General features: G+C 34.3%; 1 protein-coding gene across 1 annotated transcript; it reads left to right on the forward strand.

The window, feature by feature from the left end:
- The first annotated feature begins 1,043 nt into the window (after window positions 1-1,043).
- LOC110994488 (DNA-directed RNA polymerase III subunit RPC1) lies at window positions 1,044-22,418 on the forward strand. The gene is made up of 27 exons (XM_022261153.2): window positions 1,044-1,219; window positions 1,554-1,689; window positions 1,817-1,966; window positions 2,233-2,574; window positions 3,652-3,806; window positions 4,375-4,552; window positions 5,146-5,283; window positions 5,747-5,944; window positions 6,192-6,316; window positions 6,431-6,542; window positions 7,027-7,259; window positions 7,698-7,798; window positions 8,322-8,457; window positions 8,893-9,006; window positions 9,760-9,879; window positions 10,060-10,139; window positions 10,609-10,722; window positions 11,277-11,434; window positions 11,976-12,148; window positions 12,661-12,765; window positions 17,189-17,378; window positions 17,943-18,161; window positions 18,329-18,447; window positions 19,619-19,831; window positions 20,704-20,797; window positions 21,450-21,650; window positions 22,148-22,418. The coding sequence occupies exons 1-27, from the start codon at window positions 1,176-1,178 to the stop codon at window positions 22,355-22,357; spliced, it is 4,158 nt and encodes a 1,385-aa protein (XP_022116845.2). The 5' UTR covers window positions 1,044-1,175; the 3' UTR covers window positions 22,358-22,418.
- The last annotated feature ends 84 nt before the right edge of the window (window positions 22,419-22,502 follow it).

Here is a 22,502-nt window from a genome sequence, read left to right on the forward strand (position 1 = left end):
TTATAAATTCAACACGTATGAGCATGATTTTAATATTTATTTGAGGTTAACCTCACTTTTTGATTGTAAGTATCAGTGAATGTATATAAATCTGTTAAAATTAGCAAGTATTAATAAATATGACAGAAAAAATTGTTTTTCTTAAGGCTTAAGCCTTAAGGTACTGACCAACGTTACAAGGTGTAATGTAACAAGTTATACAGCGAGCATTCGTGCAGTCAGTACGTCGTGTTACGGGGAAACCAGCGAGCGACGAGCCGCTCGTTGCTCGCCTCGAGTGCTCGTCGTATTTTTGACGAATTACTGATTCGTCGTAAATATGTCGGTTTTTTGACGAATCCTTTGACTGTTACGCGGTTCAGTCAGTACGCCGTTGCGAGTCATCACGAGCGCACGTGGACATCGCAAGTGATCACCCGTTGTTTCTCTCGTAATGATATCAAGTTTCAAGAAGCATGGAGTGAAACAAAGAAAAAACTTTGTATTTTATTGAAAAATACAAAGAAGAAACACTGTTGTGGAACCCAGCTCACCCAGAGCATTATAACAAATTAAAAACTGGCGGCGAAAGCGGAGCACAGAGTTTTGACGAGCATGTTACGTCGATTTAAAAGACACTGCGTAACATGCTCGATGCAAATGTTACATTACACCTTGTAACGTTGGTCGGTATCCACCTTTATCTACCCCATTTTCGTGAAGTTGCAAATAGTAGAAAAATTATATGTCATAAAGAAGTTTCACTTCCTACCTGTGTACTCTGGTACACACGCATATTTTTTTGTTGGTCATACCACAATTTCTGCATTACAATTATTTGAGCCACAGCTCATCATACTCGTTAAAGATTCATGAATATTGAACAAAAATTAAAATCTTAAGATTCTAATTTAAAAAGATAATAAAAAATAAAACTGAAATGTGATGAGTACCGATTTATGGTAGTAAAATATATTATCCATAATTCTATCTGAAGTTTAAAAGAAATGTCAAAGTCATCTAAATTAGAAAATTTAAAATTGCTTTCCCCCGATTGTTGTTTCGCTGCTGTCAGCTGATATGACAGCTGGGTTTGTTTTTATTTAAATATATTTCACTAAATAAATCTTTATATTGATATAAATGAGAAAAAATGTGAATATAATTTAGAAAATTAAATAACAAATCTATTCAAAATGCCTAAAGAACAATATCGAGAGACTTATGTCGGAAAAAAAATGTAAGTAAGGTTATGTTTATTGTTATTACTATACTGCTAGTACTTATTTCTAAAATTAAAACGATATACATACTTTACTTTAACCGATAAAAGCTCTATAACATTATTGGACAGTCTGCTACGTAGTTAAGCTATTTAAAGTATAAGATTTTATATTATGTAGTATTCTGTTCTTAATCCTGATTTTTATTTAATATGATTGGTTTCTGTGCAATCTTCATACTATTTTAAAGTTTATACTGTACAAATGCAAATATAAAAAATAGGGTTTCAAAAGATATATAAATGCAATGTGTGAAAATATGTTGTAAATTTATAAATATATGTTTTTCAGATCCCATGTAACATTTAATGTAGACAGTCCATCTGATATTCAGCTAGCAGCTCACATACAAGTGATTACGAAAAACTTGTATACACAAGATGGCCAAAGAGTACCAGCTACATATGGAGTGCTGGATAGAAGAATGGTATATATATTTAAAAAAGTTATACTTCATAATCACAATATAAAAAACTCTGTATATTGATATTTTATAAAAAGAAACATAATTTATTTTTATTTTCAAGATTGTATACAATTCATTTTATTTTTAGGGAACAAATCAAAAAGATGCAAATTGTGAGACATGTGGTCTGGGATTAGCAGATTGTGTTGGACACTATGGTTACATAGAGCTGGCTCTACCAGTATTTCATGTTGGATATTTCAGATCTGTTATTACTATACTACAGACTATATGTAAGGTATGGATTTTAAAAAATGAAACTTATTTCCTATTAAATAGTTTCAAGCCAAGTATTTTGAGATGTCATTAGCCCATTACTGAATTTAATGTGGTTCTTCATTTGATTACCAGATAACTGAATTAAACTGCTTAGCAATTACATACATACTGTATGTATACCATATATAATAAGGTTAATTGGTAAGTTAGCTTAGTATTAAGTGTTGTATTGTTTTTCAATACTGAAATGGCTTTCGGGCATTAACATTTATCTCGTTTATTTAGACCTGTGCTAAAGTAATGCTGGCCGAGCCACTGAAAAAATCATACAGAAGAAAATTCATGAATCCTGAAATCTCCTATCTGCATAAGAAAAATCTTAGAGCAGCGGTCTTAAAGAAATCGAAGACATGTAACAAATGTCCACACTGTGAAGCCCTTAATGGTGTTGTTAAAAAGAGTTCTGCCGGTATTTTGAAGATAGTTCATGAGAAGTATAGAGCTAAAAAGCCCACAGATCCTTTGGTGAAGAAGGTTTTAAGCGAGTTCAATGAAGCAAAAGAAGCAAATAAGGAAATAGCTGGGATAATAAATAGCGGCTTGATTATTGAGATGAATCCCTTGGAGGTAATTTTCTTACTTCAGTTAGAGTAAAATTTACTATACAATGATATTCCTCTCACAATCATATTACAAAACATTATCAAATTTTTCATCATTCTTAGCTGATGACTGTGATAATTTTTTTTATTTGGTTACAATTAATAACTTGTAACTTGATGTGTCTAGATTTATGATATGTATTTTTTATATATTTGTATTTACTTTTGCTAATTCTCTGACTATTTTGTCGTGAGATGTGATGTCTATCTACATACTAGCATAAGAAAATTTTAGAAAGGTGCAGCTAAAAAATGAAATATTTATGTATTTGCAAAAAAACATGTAGGTATTAATGTTTATGAAATCCTAAATTATATATTATATAAAATAAAAAAGTATTATGGGGATATGGTTGAAAGGGTGCAAAAGAAGTTCCTTAGAATCCTGTACAAACGAAGGTACAATTTTTTTCCTTACCCTACTAAGTTCCTGATGGGGGTATTGGGGTACAATTCGTTAGAGCTTCGTAGGGATTTGGCTGTGGTAAGGTTTGGTCTAAACGTTATTAAAAACGAAACGGAAAGCGCATACTTGATGGGGGAAATCATCAGACTGTACGTTCCGGACAATTATTACCGCTGCCGGAGGCATAACCTCTTTGCTGTGCGTTCGGCTCGCACTGTCCAGCGTCAACAAGCTCCCGTTCCTCGACTACTCTCGATGCTAAATGGGTTTCTCGACTCTTCACCGGAGAGTGACCTATTTGGTGAGCGTATGGCGGCAGTGTACTCTGATTTGAGGGTATACTTGGAGAGTATTAGGGGTTAGAATAAACTGTGTTTTATGTTATTTTAATTAATTTTGTATTGTATATATTATAGTCTATTTTATTGTGAGTTTAGCCATGTCTGTAATAAATAAATAAAAAAAATAAATAAATTATGTTTAAATAAAGTTAACACGATAATATTAGACCTTTAGGCGGAACGAAGTTAGCCGGGTCTAATAATCTCCATTAAGTTTACCGAGGAAATCACATCTCCGCAGAAATCAATTAAAGAATTTCGCAATAATGGCGGCTCATCAGTAATTAATTTTCAGGTGCAAAATTTATTCCGACGTATCCCCGATGAAGATGTACCTCTCCTTGGTATGAGTGTCAAAAAATCCCGACCTGAAGATCTTATTCTTACAAGGCTTCCAGTTCCGCCGCTCTGCATCCGACCAAGTGTAGCTTCTGATATGAAGGCTGGCACGTAAGTATCTAATAATCTTTTCGTACAAAACACACCTTCAACAGTTACTTTGAATTAACCATTATTTATATCTATATAATGATTTAATCTTAATATTGTATATAAATCTCCTGTCATGATGTTTGTCCGCGATGGACTCCTAAACTACTTAACCAATTTTAAATTAAGTTGGCACACCGTGAGCAGTCTAGTCCAACTTAAGAGATAGGATAGCTTAGATCTTTAATTATAGTCGCAATTTTATTTGTTTATTATTTGATATAATACTAACAGATGACGCTGTGTTAAAAGTACCAAAGTTGAATATTTTACTACTATGTAATATTAGAAACCTTAGCCACAGCAATGCTTGGCCGAGTCTGCTAGTTGTTTTATATGAAACTTCATTAATTTGCATTAACTTGATTCAATTCTCAAACTTTGTTCCCAAGACTGCTTTTGCGTAGTTATAATAGTTTCTAATTAATAAATGAATAACGAAAAAGATTTAATATGCTTTCTGTTGAAGTTCAAAAGTGTACTTGGCTACTAATGAATAAACTTAAAAAAAGCAATTTACTTATTCCAGTAACGAAGACGACCTAACAATGAAACAGTCCGAGATCCTCCTAATCAATGACGTCATAGCTCGTCACGTGGCCAGCGGAGGCAAGTCCGAGATGGTGCAAGAGGACTGGGATTATTTGCAGCTCCATTGCGCATTGTATATCAACAGCGAGATGTCCGGGATTCCTTTATCGATGCAGGTATGTCAAATGCTGTAATCTTGATACCTGAATAGCTATTTTTATGATAACGAGAGATTTTCGTATGGAAATGTACGCACTGCATGACTGAATGAATTAAACGAAATCTTCCGAATTGTATTCGATCAGTAACTATACAACTTTAATTGAAAATCAATTTGGAAATCCTATTGTTTGAACCGTCAAAATCGTGTATTGGTAATAAAATATATGAAACTCGTAAAGTTCGGCAAACGCCTCTGAACCGACCTTGGCTTGCACTCAAAAAGTCGACGGCGTGTGTCAGGCATAGGAGGCTGATTTCCTACTTGTCTATTGATTTCTCTAAATCTGAGGCCCAGACCTAAATAGGTTTAGTATTATATCGTAAAGTTCGTGCTCTTGTTTCGCCCTAAAATCAGAAGCATTTAATTACATTGTGTTTCTTATATGAATCAATGATATTTAATCATTGCTTGCCCTACTATTTATATATAATCTCGCAGGAAAAAAGTTCTTAATGTACCTAATTACTGCTGGGAATGTAACCCAAGACTTCCATCAAGAAGATGAGCCTTTGAACCAGAATTTCCTAATATGTGTAATGATTTCAGCCGAAAAAACCGGGTCGCGGACTAGTGCAGAGACTGAAAGGCAAGCAGGGAAGGTTCCGAGGAAATCTATCTGGAAAGCGAGTTGACTTTTCTAGCAGAACTGTTATTTCGCCAGATCCTAATCTGCAGATACAGGAGGTGGGTACATTTGAAATGACGTCAATATTTTGTATTAAAATTATGCCTGAAATAATTATGTATTCACAAAAATTTCTTTTTTTCTGTAAATGTAACAAAGTGTAAATAAATATTATTAAATATTAAAAGTACGATTAGAAATAGTACGATTTCCCTTTAGCCTCAAAATAGGCATCAGTTTCGGCGATTAACTCTTATATATCTAAATATTTTTTTCTTTTTGTGATTTCTATCTGATGTTCCGGACCTTTCTGAGTTTTAAGATCAATTGTATTTTTATTTTCCATACATGCTCGTCAATTATGCATACTTTTAAACTTTAAAATTAAAGTGAAGAGAAGTAGTCTTTCTTCCTACCATCTCATGAACGTACATTGAAAATGCTTAAAATTCTAACACGTGTAACCACGAAAAGAATCCCATTGTTTAAGTAATCAAGGTTTATAGTACATATTCTTCATAGGTCGGAGTCCCGGTGCACGTAGCAAAAATTCTTACATATCCAGAACGTGTATTTCCGGCGAATCTTCAGTGGCTCCGGAAACTCGTTTGTAACGGACCGGACGTACATCCTGGCGCAAATTACGTACAACAGCGTGGATTCAGCCACAAAAAGTTCCTGAAATACGGTAATAGGGAGAAAATTGCGCAGGAGTTGAAGGTGTGTATATAATACCTGTATACTGAAATGCATGTATCAGATATAAAACATCTACTCAACCCATGTTGATGAAACTATATAAACTAAAAACATTGATATTCATTTTTGATTCCAAAGAAATCTAATATTTTTTTTGGAGTATCTTCTGAGTATCAATAGTTCACATTCAAATGCTACCAAATTCTGATAACCTTCTTTATTAAAGTCGGTAAAAAATACTAAATTACTAGATAATTAAATGTTTCAGTGCGGTGATATAGTGGAGCGCCATCTCGTGGACGGAGACGTAGTCTTGTTCAATCGCCAGCCTTCTCTTCATAAGCTATCCATCATGTGCCACCGAGCGAAGGTTCAACCTCAGAGGACATTCAGGTACATTGCCAGCTTATTTTTAAACAATATTATTACGTACTCTAGTTTTGGCGAATAAATTTCCCCAAAGGGTTTGGGGATAGTTAACAAAAATAAAATTGTTATTTTTTGAAGGTTTAATGAATGTGTCTGCACACCGTACAACGCGGATTTCGATGGTGACGAGATGAACATGCATTTGCCGCAAACGGAGGAGGCCAGGGCCGAAGCACTTATTCTGATGGGAGTAAGTGTCAACCAAGTTTAGTTCACAAAACCAATTCGATTTTGGGTCATATATTAAAAGTCCGCCAACGCTTCCGCCAAAGCCCCATGACATTTAGAGTATCCGAGGGCAGTGTAACTTACCCACAGATGGGCCTCCTACATATCTCTCTGTTCTATATAAGAAAATAAAGGAACACTTGATTTTTGACAATAGACATATTAAATGCGAATTGTCGGTTCTTGAAAGCATCTGTGCATCACATTTTCTAAAAAAACTTATCTGTTTTCTTTGATAAACTTCTCCAATTTCTGTTCACCTATCAAGGATTTAAACACCAATGAAATGTCTTTGTTTCAATTTAAAAAATATAATTCGGATGGCTTATATATAGGAAAAATATAATTAAAAGAATAAAATATTTAGCAATGCCCTGACCAATTGTATTTATTTTGGACTACCCGCATATTTGGGATACTTCATCATTTGATTATCGATTTTCCAGAACAAATCAAACTTAGTAACCCCAAGAAATGGAGAGCTTCTCATTGCAGCAACCCAAGATTTTATAACAGGAGGGTATTTGATCACCCAAAGGGATACGTTCTTTACCAAAGCCGAAGCTCAGCAGTTAGCCAGCTGTCTTCTGGCAGGACCTGACTGTAATATGAGGATAGATATGCCTCCACCAGCCATTCTTAAGCCGAGGAAGCTTTGGACTGGTAAACAGATATTTAGGTAGGGTAGTTCTACTGTACAGTTAAATACATTCTTGTTTATGTTTTTAATTGTATTTCTTTTAGCATAACCTATGTTTACATATATTGTCATACATATTAGATATAAGATTTTATAAAATTATCAGTAGATTTAGTAATATTATATATGATGTTGTAAACTTAATAAATAAATAAATAAATACAATATATTTCTCAGTAAAGTAGTGAAATAGAGAGTTAATTGATCACTAGACAATTAAAGATAAATATTCAATTAAGTCGCTAGCATTTTCATTTAAATAAAACAGCGTCGAAAACGTTTAACTATCTGTCTGACCGGAAGTTAGCGTGTTGATTAATAATGTAATACAAGATGACGATCAATTTTCTTTAATTGTAAATAATTTTTTAAATACATTTTCTGAAAGGGGAATTAAATAATATGATATTATTTTAGTCTAATATTGAGACCAAACAAGATATGCGAGGTGAAAGCAAACTTAGAGACGAAAGGCAAGAACTATACGGGGAACAAGGATATGTGTGTCCAAGACTCGTGTGAGTAATTATTATTAATTTGTTTTCATTTATTATTTTTTCAGTAATGATAAAAATTTATTTCAAAACATTTATTAAGAAGTTATTCCTTAGATTGTATAATTTTTAGCTTCGGTAAGGTAAGGATTTTATTAATGAAATTACATTAAAAGAGATGGTATGTTCCGATTAATCTATTATTATGCCGGGTTATTATTTATTATATTATATTAAATTCATAACTAAATTAAAGTAAAATTTCTTCATTCAAATGAAGGTAATTTTTATACGGATGAAAAGAAATAATAATCTTAGCGTCACGAAAATGTGCAGCGTTTTTGTCGAAGAAAAAGGAGAGAGCGATTGAGAGAGAGTGAGAAAGGGCGAACTTAGCATAAAGCAAATAGCCATGGAGCGAGAGTAGGTAGGCAAGCAAGTGAGATAGATCGAGAGAGAGAGTGAGATAGAGCGAACGTCGCATTACGTACAATGGCATGAATTTTTTTCTAAAATGATTAAAATTCTTTATTCTGTCAATTTCTAGATGTGATAATCCGCAATTCTGAGTTACTGTGTGGATCGATGGACAAAAGCACTTTGGGTTCTGGTACTAAAACCAGTGTCTTCTATATCCTCTTGCGGGATTGGGGAGAAGAGTACGCTGTTAGGGGCATGTGGAGGTAAACTTACTTTTAAGATTTTACATTAAACTAACTTATATAACCCCTAGATCTTGATCAAGACCAAACGCGATGGATACTCTAGGTGGTCTTCGAGTCCCTTATTTCACCTCGCTACAGGTGTTTCCGGGTCTTTTGTCCTCATCTGCAACTGTGCGGCTCCAGGTTTTCCCGGGACGCTTTCGCTTTCCTTTCGGGTTCCAATCAAGCGCCTGCTTGGGGATGTTATCCTTATGATGTGATGTGATGTGATGTGATACTACGCGCACAATTCAACTTCGCACCTGATTTAGCAATACTTGTTAACTTCAGCGTGTAATATGGCCTATCCTTTTCTATTGCATCGCTTGATCTGCTGGCTAATCGGGTATTATATTCAGTGACGCGATACATACTTATATGTTTATTTTAGAATGTGTGATTGTGGTTTTTTAGGTTAGCCCGAATGGCGTCATACTACATGATGAACCGCGGATTCAGTTTCGGCATCATTGACGTGACTCCGGGCAAGAAGCTCGTGGAAGCGAAAAATAAATTACTTGAGTCTGGGTATGTATATGAACGTTTATGAAATATATAAAACTAGCGACGTCCACTGAGATATATATTTCCACTTGTATTTTAAAAGTTTATAGAATGTTTGATATTTTTTATTTTTTTATTTAAATATAGGTAATCTTACAGCTTATATACATATTATAAGACAATTCAGAAAGTCAAAACAGATTACATAGATATAAATATAAAACAGAAAACAAGTAAGTATATAAATAGAGAAAGATACATTAAAAAAACTAGAGAAAACTGAAATTGAACATTTGAAACAACAATAATGCTTAAAATTTCAAATACTAACAATAATTCTTCAAAATAAACTACTTAAACAATAATTCTTGTAGACTTGCCTATTTTGATTTTCCATGCGTATGTTTGAAAGATGTCAACTGTCATCTGTCAGATACGTCTGTTAGGCAATCCCAATTTTTTGCCTATACTTAAAGTAAAGATTCTGTGATTAGCTTAAGTGCTAAGTAAAATTGGGATATGTTAACTCTAGTACTTTTTTACTTGGAAGTCGTCCTTTATCTCAACTTTAAAATCATCACCTAGAATAATATTCTAAGTATAGTTAACATAACTATAATAGTTGTATGAAGTACTTGAAGGAAAGTTGGTGGTTTTATGTATAACCAAACGCACAAACATACTTCCAAACGCATATGTTATAACGAAACATGAAAAATATACGTGCTCTCAGAAAGTGGTATTGTTATATGCGTACATTATTTTTACACTACGTAGATACTCAAAATGCGACGGATATATCCTGGAGATGGAGAAAGGCACTCTGCAGTGTCAGCCAGGGTGCAGCATGGAGGAGACCTTGGAAGCTGTCATGCTGAGTGAGCTTAGCAGCATTAGGTAAGTCTCTGAATTACGCATGCATTCATAGCATTGGATATTATTCATAAATATGGTAAGTCTCTGAATTACGCATGCATTCATAGCATTGGATATTATTCATAAATATAGTTGTTTATATGTTATTATATTTATCCATAATAAACACGTCTAGGCAAGATATTATTTATAAAATTTCAGAGAGTTAGCGGCGAAGGCTTGCTTCAGAGAGTTACACCCGACGAACGCACCCCTCATCATGGCCCAAAGTGGATCTAAAGGTGGAAAAACTAAGTTCATTATCTGCAATTAAATGAATATTACTTTTAGTATTGTCTTTTATTAACACAGCTTTTATACAGTTAAAGAAAATACTTTTTTACAGAATTAAAGCTATGTATTATTATAAACTAATAACTTATTTTACATAATTAAAAAAAAATCCGACTATTTGCGTGCTTTATAGCGTGCGTGGTCACAATGACACGTCACAATCTACGCAAAATAGAAGACGCCGTGAGTCAATTCTGCAAAACCCGTTCATCTTTTAGTCGATATCAACTCCGGGGAAATAAATATAGATAATACTAACTTAAAAACTTTTTCTACAGCTGTGATACTTTTTGATATTCAACACATATTTTGTCTTCAGTCACCATGACCACATACATATATAGCTTCAATCCGGTAAAAATGTGTGTTCTATACATAAATATTACTTTATTAATTTTGAATGTTTTATTCGTACAGGTTCGAACATCAATATATCTCAAATGATCGCGTGCGTAGGTCAACAAGCTTTGAATGGCAAACGAGTGCCAAACGGCTTCGAAGATAGGTCGTTGCCTCATTTCGAAAGACATTGTAAGTATATATTAAATATCTCGACTTGAATTTGGACCTTTTTATGTCTGGGCCTCAGATTGTATCAGTTTAATGATCATTTGTCAATATAATAGGCAAGTAGGTGTCAGCCTTCTGTGCCTGACACACGCCGTCGACTTTTTGGGTGTAAGGCAAGGCGGTAACCTCACGATGTTTTTCCTTTCACGAGTTTTCAGCTAATGGAAACCAGATTTATAATTAATGTTCATAAATTCGGACGTAACAATTCTCATCTCTAAGAAGCTAACATTTATCAAATCTATTAATTATTATTATTTAAATTGAATGTATAACGTTAAATTAACGATTAAAAATAAATAATTATTTAAATTTTTACACATTTCTACGTTTTTCACCATTTGTTTTTTTGTGTTATTTTAATTGTCCCTAGTCCCTAGATCAGATCACAGAGTTTTAATTTTCCTATTCGTATAGTCTAACCGTCAAATAAAACCAACGTAGATTCTTCACACCTCAAAACTATCAATGATGTACTGGTTCTGAAAGAAAAACGTAAATCTTTCTACTTCCAGCAAAGATACCAGCGGCCCGAGGCTTCGTTGAAAACAGCTTCTACACTGGCCTCACTCCTACCGAGTTCTTCTTCCACACGATGGGAGGTAGAGAGGGACTGGTCGATACTGCTGTCAAAACTGCTGAGACTGGATATCTGCAGAGGAGATTGGTTAAGGTATCCAGAAAAAAATAAAAGTTCTGAACAACTTATGACTCAATGACTTTTGAAATCGTTAAGACTGGATATTTACTTGTGAGTCTTAAATTTTAGTACCTGGATGACCGCTTTGCTCGGTATTTTTTTGGAAATTATATTTAAGTTAATTACATACTAATAAAATGATGAAATATGAATAATATTTTTCGATCTTACCGACAGAATAATAAATATGAACTGGTTATTTAAAGAAAAAAATCATGAGTGTGAAAAAACACGAATAAAATGTCATTTTCTAGAAATGATTCCTAGATAGATCGATTTATCGCCCCCGAAACCCCCGTATACTAAATTTCATGAAAATCGTTGGAACCGATTCCGAGATTGCAATTATATACATATATACAAGAATTGCTCGTTTAAAGATATAAGATTCATGTGCTATTTCTATTGATAAGCGTTTTGTTCCTACCCATTTATTGTTATACCACAAATTAATATTTTTGATATATACACACACAAAAATTGTTGACAAATTGTTTGAAATCTCTATTTTCAGTCCCTAGAAGACCTGGTACTCCACTACGACATGACAGTCCGTAATGCGACCAGCGAAGTCGTACAGTTCCAGTACGGCAGTGATGGACTGGATCCCAGTTATATGGAGGGAAAAGACAGGCCGGTAGACCTGCCCAGGGTGCTGGCTGATGTCCGCGCACAGTGTTTGGATAGGTGAGCTCTTAATGGAGTTTATATACTCCATTAAGAGGCACAAAAAAGTGTTTACAAAATATTGAATTTGAAAAAATATATAATTTTGGGAGGTATACATTTTTGTTGCAGCATCTATGATGGAATTTTTCTAGAAGTTATTTATATATAATAGTAGGGCTCAAAAATTTTAAAAATATGATTTTTCAATGGTTCTTAAAAGCAATAGAAAGCTATTTGTGCGATTTTTATTTGGAATATTAAATAAGATTTTCGTAAAATATATAAATATAAAAAGTCAACTAAGGCTTTTGAATGTTGAAGTTATACTTCTTTTGGCGCGTTAGGTAAAAATTATTAGGGTAAATTTTTACGTTGCGCCGTCACAAAAAACCGACACCCTGAAGTAAGCTATAGTCAGCATTTTAGTTTTTTTCTATTGTTACTGTCGTTCTACAAACGTAGTTTAAAGGTTTTAAAAGATTTTTATCTTGTTACATATATATGATATAATTTACCTGTGTTTTTGCCAGGGATGAAGAGCCTCTAGACGGAGACGGCATTTTGGTGGCTGCAGAGGAGACATTGGCTTTAGACGATTTTAAGAACTGCACTCCCGATTTCAAGACTGAATTGTTGTGAGTAATTTTTTGTTAACACTAATATTCGATCAATTGAGGCATCGGAATATTTCTTGTCTTTCCTTTGGTTGCAATAAAATCGTAGAAGCGAACACTACACTGCACAATACGTATAAAATAAAATAAAATAAAATAGCCTTTATTGCTGAACTTATTTTTACAGTAATTTTTCTTACAAATACGTTTATAACTTTTAACAGTTTCTTTTCTTTTCATAAATCAGGTATCGGTAAACGGTCGTTTCTACATTTCAGCTTGTCTTTCGACATAGGCCTCCTCTAAAGATTTCCACTCTGTTCTATTTTTCGCTATGCGCGTCCATATTGGGCCCGCCACTTTTTTGATGTCGTCCTCCCATCTTCTAGTCTGTCTGCCTCTGTTTCTTTTACTATCTCGTGGTTGCCATTCAGTTATTATTCTCGTCCATTTCTCCTTCTTCTCTCTTATCATATGCCCAGCCCACCTCCACTTTAAGCACCTGTATGTTGTGTATGCATTCTTAAATTTTGTTTTGTTTTTGATACATTTTAGTTTAACTCGGTCTTTTCTTTTAATTCCTATTGTGCTTCTCTCCATTCCATTCTGACAAACTTTTATTTTCCTTGCTTGTTCTTCTGTCAATGCCCATGTTTGGCACCCATATAGTAAGCATGGTAAGATACACATATTGTATATTCTCCTCTTGTTCCTCATAGACATATCCTGGTTCTTCATGACTTCACTGAGTGACCAATATCTCTTCCAAGTATTAGTTATTCTTCTTTCTATTTCTTTTTGCATACATTCCTCAGTAGATATTAACTGTCCCAAATACACATACTCCTTTACATACTCTATTTCTTCATCATTTACTGTTATGGACTCTGTTTGTGAGGAGTTAGACATTACTTTTGTTTTCGTTAAGTTCATTGACAGGCCTGCCTTCTCACTTTCTTCCGCTAACTGTTGCAACATTTCCTTTAGGGTTTTCGGGTTTTCCGAAAATAAGATTAGGTCGTCTGCAAAGCGTAGGTGACTCAGATTTTCGCCATTTATATTTAGTCCTTTATTCGTCCAATCCAGATTTCTGAATATCATTTCCAGAACTGCTGCAAATATTTTTGGTGAAATTGGGTCTCCCTGGCGTACACCTCTCTCAACCGGAAATTCTTCGCCTATAGATTCTAATTTTACTTGTGTGGTGCTTTTTGTGTATACGTTTTTCAGTATCCGTATGTATTTTGCATGTACGCCTTGATCTTTTAGTGCGTCCCAGATAAATCTATGTTCAAGTGTGTCGAATGCTTTGTTGAAATCCACGAACCCTATGTAGTAAATTTTGTTATATTCTTTAAATTTCTGGAGTATTTGTCTAAGGGCGTGTATGTGGTCTATTGTTGAAAAATGTCTACGGAATCCAGCTTGTTCTTTGGGTTGATTTTCTTCAAGTGTGTTTGTGATTCTAGATAATATTATTTTTGAAAACACTTTGTAAATATTGGACATTAAACTGATTGGTCTGTAATTTGCTATATCTCCTTTGTCACCTTTTTTATGTAGTAGTATAATTGTAGATTTTGTCCAATCCTCTGGAATGTTTTCCGTATTGATAATTTCATTAAATATATCTGTAAGTCTTGGAGCGATTACTGGTAACGTTGCTTTTAGAAGTTCGTTTGTAACAAGATCAGATCCAGGGGCTTTATCGAGTTTTTGTGTATTTATTGCTTTTATGGTTTCTTCCTTCATTATTTCCGGTATATATTCTTCATTAGTTATTTCGTCGTTTTCTTTTATAGTGTCTTTCTCTTTTTGACTTCGGTATAAGTTTCGGTAGAATTCTGTAGCGATTTTTAATATTTCGAGTCTTTTACCTGTACTATTACCATCTTTCTTTCTCATACTTGGTATCCAGTCCTTTTTGTAGTTTAACTCCTTCAATGCCTTTTTTATTCCTCCTGTCTTTTCTATGTAACTTTTCATTGTATTAGATCTTTTAGTTTTTCTTTCTTTCCTAAGTTGTTCACTGATCTTTTTGCTTACTTCTGTTACTCTTTGGCGGTTTCCTTTAATTTCCTTTTGTCGTAAAAGTTCTTTTCGTTCTTGTAATAATTGTTTGATTGTAAGTGAGACTTCTTTCTTGATACTTTTGTTTGTTTTTCTGGTTACTGTTTTTAGTTGATTTAGTAATAGGTTGTACTTTTCTTGTATCGATGGATATTCTTTCTTCTCTAATTCCGCGGCATCTAGAGATGTTTGAAGATTATTAAGTAATAGTTTAGGGTCACCTGAGTATTGTACCGCTAATTGTTTATTTTGAAATCGTCTTGTTTTCTTGAACATTCCTGACATCGCAACTCGAACCATCCTATGGTCTGTGTGGAAGTTTAAATTGTTTATGATCGAAATGTTCTTGAAGGCTTTTCTATTATTAGACATAATAAAATCGATTTCATTCTTATATTGTCCATTGGGTGAGATCCATGTCCATTTTTTTGATGGTTTCCTTTTATAAAAACTGTTTAGAATACTTAATCTGTTTTCCAGTGCAAAGTTTACTAGTCTTGTTCCGTTTTTGCTTCTATTTCCATACCCATAGTTTCCTATGGTATTTTCTTCCCCACTATTTTGAATCCCAATTTGTCCATTAAAGTCTCCCATCACGATGACGTTTTTGTGTGCGTTATCAATAGCGTTTTGGAGATTTTCATAGAATTCCTCAATTGTTTTTACGTCCTCTTTTTTATCAGATTCAGTTGGTGAATATGCCTGTATAATAGACCATCTCTCTTCTTTATCTCCGTTCACGGGCAGTTTTATATTAAGGATTGCAATACGTTCCGAGAATCCACTAAGTTCTTCTATGTTGTTGACTAGATTTACTTTCACCATGAATCCAACTCCATACAGCCCGGGCGTCTCCCCTTTATAATGTAGTACGTATTTGCCATGGTTTTCTATACCTTCTCCAAATCTGCGCATTTCGCTAATACCTATAATATCCCACTTTAACTCTTCTATTGCCAGCTCTAGTTCTTGGAGTTTTTCAGGTGTTCTAAGAGATCGACAGTTAATAGTTGCTATGTGGATGTCATTTACTTTGTTTTTCATGTTAGTGTTATTTTTTTCCTTTAGAGGGTCGTGGTCATTTTTCCCCACGATGACCAGTCGGCTTGGGGAAGTATTTTGTTTTGTTATTTTATGTTGGTTCATGTTGAGCTGTTTATTTTTCCGTTTACCGACAGTTAATTGTTATTCTTTGTTAGTTGTTGTCTTAGCGGGAAGAGACGAAAGAGAATTAGCTCTAATCCTCATTACGTCGAAAGCATTTGGTCTATTGTTAATCGGCGGCATTAGAGTTTGTTGTTTCCTTGGTTGAGCATTGTTTTGTGGGGATGATGATGTTTCTCTTTTGCGCTTTTCCTTATTTATGTTAGTATTTTTTCCTTTTACTACTAGTTTGTCAAATTTCAGGTACGCGATATTTCCCTTTTCTCTCTCCTCTTTTAGCTGCGCCTGCAACGTTTTCCTTTTCTCTATTACTTCCTTTGTGTAGTCTTCTGTAACATATACATTTTTGAAGTTTTTCTTCTTTCCCATAACTTCATTCTTCTTCCATTCGCTCGTAAAGGAAATCAGAATTGGTCTTGGTTTTCCAGAAGACTTTCCCTTTCCTAGACGATATATTTTGTTTATCTCATGTTCTTGTAATTGTATGTCAAGGTCAGTTTTGAAAATATGTATTGTATTTTGTATTAATTCTTGTGTAGACCTTTCGCCTTCATTTACTCCAAACATTATCAAATTGTTTTGCTTCTTTCCTCTTTTTAAACTTTCTACTTCCTTTTCGAGATTTTCTACTTTTATTTTTAAGTTTCTATTTTCTGTTATAATAGGTTGAAGTTTTTCGTCTAATCTCTCCATTATATTATTTGTTATCGAATCTTTCAATTCTATTGTTTGGTTCAAGATTTCATTCTTCATTTTATCAAACAATAGTTGAAACTGATCCTCCATTCTTGTAAACTAAATCTGCGTGTTATGGAACGTAATTAGTGGTAGTTTTTATTTACTTGCTCTGGCAACACTAGTTAGCTGTTACTGTGACAAGTGTCAATGTCATTGATCTTTTGTCTATGCTCAATATGATTGGTGGATTTCTAACCTCTAATTATCACTTTTTGGAGATACTTTTGTTGAAATTCAAGAACTTACGTGATATTGTGTGAAATCGGTAGTTCCACTACACGGACGACACTTCAATTTGTGTTTTGTGACGTCGCAGTCTCAAGAACAGTGTACGAAATTATTTTTTAGCACTCAATAATACGGAGCTACACAATTACGATGCTTACAGTCAATACGTATACTAATTATTAATTATTACGTTTTTAAGCAGTCAATCTATTTCGATTCACTTTAATATAACCTTATATTCCAGAACGTTCCTTAAAACGATAGCGGACAAAGTACGCATTTTACGTGCGAAGTACGCAACCTGCGGGCTCGTGTCAAAGCAGTTGGAGCGTTTGACACTGACGCAACTGGTTCGGTTCTTGCGCGTGTGTCACGACAAATATCAACGGAGCGTCATCGAACCTGGGACCGCTGTTGGAGCGCTTGCGGCACAGGTTAGTGAACACTATATCTGTGTTAATTGGTTTATGATGTCGACGCATTACAAACTGATCTGGTCATAAATTATATCGGTCTCGCTCGCACGTATACGTGCATATCGATAACGGGATAGGTACGATCGATATGCTAAATTATGTTAAGTATTTAACTATAATTAAAAATAAAATAAATAAACAAATAAAAAATAAAATTAAAATTTAGGTATAATTTTTCGCTCTCAGAAAATAAAAGTTTTTACCATTTAATTTCTTCACAACCACCTTAGAAAATAAAGAATCCATTGTGCGTGCAATACGCACGTACGCAACGCGTAAGTATTGTAATGAGTGTTATAACAACAAATCTTATATTTATAGAAAAACAACTATTATTCGTAACGACCAATCAGGAGTGCATACGCAAGTATCGAGAACCGGTTGCATTACGTGCACATTCCTGCTGTCACATTTAATGACAGACGAATCAGTTTAAAATGTGTGGACTATAGTTACCCACAACGGGATTGTGTGGGGACTAGCAATAGATGAATTTAGGATTTCAGTCGAATATTTTTTTAGAGTATTGGTGAACCGGGAACTCAAATGACGCTGAAAACTTTCCACTTCGCGGGTGTGGCCTCCATGAACATTACACAGGGTGTTCCCCGTGTTAAAGAAATCATTAACGCCTCTAAAAACATTTCTACACCCATTATCACAGCCGAGCTGACCGAATCCTACGACCAGGAGTTCGCTAGGAGAGTCAAAGGAAGAGTGGAGAAGACTACGTTGGGAGAGGTAATGTAAAGACAAAAAATCTGTTATTGTTTTATCTTTGAAAAAAAAAGATTATTCCGCCGGCCATGTACGATTGCCAGAAGGCCGCAAGTGTGCTGTCGGCCTTTTGAGAACTGACACGAAGCGAGGCAATAATAGACTTTGAAGTGTTTGAAATTGAATTCTAGATCACCCATTCAATTGAAGAAGTGTATCTTCCGTCATCGTGTTTCCTCTTAATCAGACTTGATGCGGAACGTATCCGCCTTCTATGTTTGGAAGTCAACGTGCACTCTATCATTTATTCGTGAGTTTATTTATTTATACGTTTGAATTTTGTTTTACTTAATATTTTTGATTATGAACTTTTTCCTATCCTTTATAACATATTTTCGAGACGTATATTTTATAGACGACATATTTTATATGTTTGAGAGCATAAATAAAATAAAAACGTTCTACGATAATTTTATGATTTAACATTTTAAAAATATGTATCAAGATGGGATATTTTAACATATGTATCGAAAAACGTATTCTAGGACTACCTTTGGGATTACATATTCATTATCTTATTTACTCATTTATATTTGCAAAAATTATAGAAAAACAATCTAAGATTTCTTTATGCGTGTGCGCAATTTGTCTTCTCTTTCCTTCAACAAAGTGTGATATCCGTGTTTACAGGGCTACATACTTTTCTTGGCCAGTTAAGAGCGTCTAGACTCTAGATATTAGTATTACCAGTAAATAAAAGTTAACTATAAATGAAATAATTTTAAGCCGTGCAGGGTAATTTAAACTGAAATTTATAAGTAAAACAATGGTATACTATTATCTAGAAAATACAGTTCTAGGCTTAAATGAATGTGTCAATATCTTAAGAACAACTAATATGATTTTGTTAAGTGTACTATTAATATAATATCTTTTAATATACATAACAATCAGAAGCGTTTGATAATTAAAACTTTGCCATTGTAATTAATTATGTATGGAATAAAAATAACGACATTTCCGTTAGATTTTTATTAGATGTTGGTATTTGAGAGCTAACTGCCAATATCAATTTGACATTTAAATATGGCGATGGTAGTTACAATGTCAGCCGCCAGACAAGAAAAGTATGTGGTACTGGATTATAATGCATTTCTATTACATTATCATTAATAATGCTTTATTTCCGCAAGTTATGTTTGTTTTGAAGTAAAGCTATATCTACATGTCGTATTTATTCATTTAAGTAGGTACATTTTCATTCCTAGAGTGTAAGATTTGGAAACCCTATTAAGTACAAATACCTGTGTCAGGGTTTCCAACTGTTCCATAAACAAACTTAATTCTTAATTACTTAAAATAATTACATTATTTAATTTTCTTTCAACCGTTATCAACACGCCTGTGCATGAGTAATAACGAAAACTCTAAAAACACCTTCGAAAGTTTAATACGATATGAAAATAAGTTTTCCTTTTCAGTATCTGCACGTCAAAGTTGAAAATAAAGCAGGCTAATATCGAGCCGGTGTCAGAATGGGCCATAAAAGTTTTCGCCGAACCGACCAAACACTGCGGGTGGTTGAATATGGCGTTACAGCAACTGGCGAGGCAACTGCCCGCGGTCATTGTTAAGGGATTGCCCCGAGTTAGTCGAGCGGTTATTGCCTGTGACGACACTGCGAGTAAGGCGAGGTGAGATGTTATATAGGATTAATCCAGGGAAAAATTCCACAACTAATCGTTTTTTGCCACGCACCTATATGCTGCCTATCTATATTTTTTGAACCCATTTGACTTAAGCTCCTTCAAGGGAAGAGTCAAGCCGCGTACAAATCAATCAACCAAATTGTTTATTCCAATTAGACCACCTAAAATGTAAAAAAATGTTAAATGTTAAATAAAATATAAAGATGATTCTGGCTGCCTCTTCCAAAAGTCGTGAGGAGAATGGGCAAGAAACTCCACACTTACTCTTTTAAAATATAATTTACAATATTTGTATATATTACTTAAATATGTATGAAGACTATGTACTCTTAGAATAAAACTACTAAACAGGTCTATTATTGTATTGTTAGTATACATATATATTATATCCGTAGAATATTAATGATAGTAATAAAAAAAACAATAATACAGCGTGTGACACTAAAAAGGCTGACAACGCACTCGCGAGCCCTCCAATGTTGGGTGTCCATGGGCGGCATCGCCTGATCTGATCAGATGAGCCTCCTGTCTGTTTGCAAAAAAAAGTTTAACCGCGAAACGTCAGCAGGTCTACTCTGTAACTCCAATTGCGATTTGACGTTAATACTAAGTTTTCTTTATTAAAAATTTAATCAGAACTTTGTTAGAGAATGCAAACTCTATCAAATACACATTTAATCACCAAATATTAAGTTATCTGTTGATTAAATCATTGTGTAAAAAAAAAACTTGGCGATTAAAAAGAGTGGCGGAGAGTTTATTGCCAGTTCGTCTCTTCCGTTCTACGCCCTTGATTTGAGAACTGGCAGTAAATGTAAAATTAAATTCATTTAATACTCAATATATACATTTCACAGATATAAACTATGCGTGGAAGGAGACGGCTTGCGGGACGTAATCGCCACGTATGGCGTTGATGGGAGGAAGACGTCGTCTAATAATATTCTGGAGGTAAGTTTATTAAACATTCAACTATAGGAAATGTCAAAAAGAATTGAAGAAATAACAACTGCATGTCTAAGACGTCCTAATCAGGGCAAATAGTTGTCACAAAAATTAAACGAACTCAAAACAGATATATCTGAGGCCAGAACCTGTACTCTGATTTTTAATTCAATATGATAAAATTAAATGGACTGTCCATGTGCGCATTTAACGTATGGTAAAGGATAACATCGTGACCAAACCGGCTTGCCTTAGACGCAAATAGTCGACGGTGTATGTCAGGCCCATGGGGCGGTTCACCTATTTGCCTATTAGATTGACAAATTTATTTATTTATTTTCACTACATTTTTTTATCTTAACAGTAATTACTAATACGATAGAATTCCAAAATAGCTCTCACACCAACTATTCTAGATAAAAACATTAAAAAATTAAATGTATATTCCTAAATCTATCTATCCATAACTAACAATATAGCTAGCAACTCTTGTGAACTCAGCCAGTGTACAAACAAATAGGTCCACCTCAAATGATTCAGAAATCTGAGGCATAGACCTAAAAAAGTTTGTAGCGGCACTCCTTTATTTTTCATACTTAATCAGGAGCAAAATGGAATGTCGTGATTAATTTGCAATATCATAAACCTTTTTACACAGGTATTTCAAACCCTGGGGATCGAAGCCGCAGTATCCACCATCATCAGCGAAATTCAGGGTGTGATGGCAGGTCACGGGATGTCCGTAGACAGACGGCACGTGGCCCTTCTCGCGGCTCAGATGTGCGCAAGGGGAGAAGTCCTAGGGATCACCAGATACGGTCTCGCCAAGATGAAGGACTCCGTGCTCAATTTGGCCAGTGTAAGTTTTCATGGTTGCCATGGCAACGACTAAATAATTTAAAATAAACCTTCCAGAAATGTTTGTTAAATAGATACAAAAATGTCTGAAGTTAATCAAAAAAATTACGTGCGTACAAAGTACAAATGTCTGAAGTGAAACTTTTTTGTAACTTAATTAGTTTATTATTATTAAAAGCAAAAGCCCCAATGGATGATCATGTACAAGTATATAACTCCATGTATTTGTATATCTATATTCACACTGTCTATATATATGCTAATTATAATATAAATAAATTAAAATCTGCGTTTACTGCACAAGACAGAATTGCTATCTAAAGTTCTTTTATGTAACTACCAAACGAATACATCAACCAGTAGCGTGTATTTCTCTACCTTTCTCACTCTCTCTCAATAGGTCTCAATCGCTCTCTCCCTTTTCTTTGCTGCACATCTTCGTGACGCTCCGTGTACACAAAACGTTAATAAACGAATTAATAAAATATAATATTCTAGTTCGAGAAAACAGCAGACCACCTCTTCGACGCAGCATACTACGGTCAGAGGGACAGCATCGAGGGTGTCTCCGAATGCATCATTCTCGGTGTTCCCGCTGCTATCGGAACCGGTTTGCTGCAATTGCTGCACAAACACGAGCAGCAACAGACGCGGACCAAGGAGTTGCTGTTTGATTCTCCAGATTTGCATTCTTCCATATGGGAATAGATTCTGGTGTTATTTTCACTACGACGAAGATGTTACGTTAAGATTAAATGTTTTTAAATTATTATGTTTTTTATTTATGTGATTCTACTGTACGTGTGTATGTCACTGAGCTCCTCTTAAACGGACCGACTTGATTTTTTTTGTT

Source organism: Pieris rapae, chromosome 11 (assembly GCF_905147795.1).
Source record: "Pieris rapae chromosome 11, ilPieRapa1.1, whole genome shotgun sequence".
Taxonomy (NCBI): domain Eukaryota; kingdom Metazoa; phylum Arthropoda; class Insecta; order Lepidoptera; family Pieridae; genus Pieris; species Pieris rapae.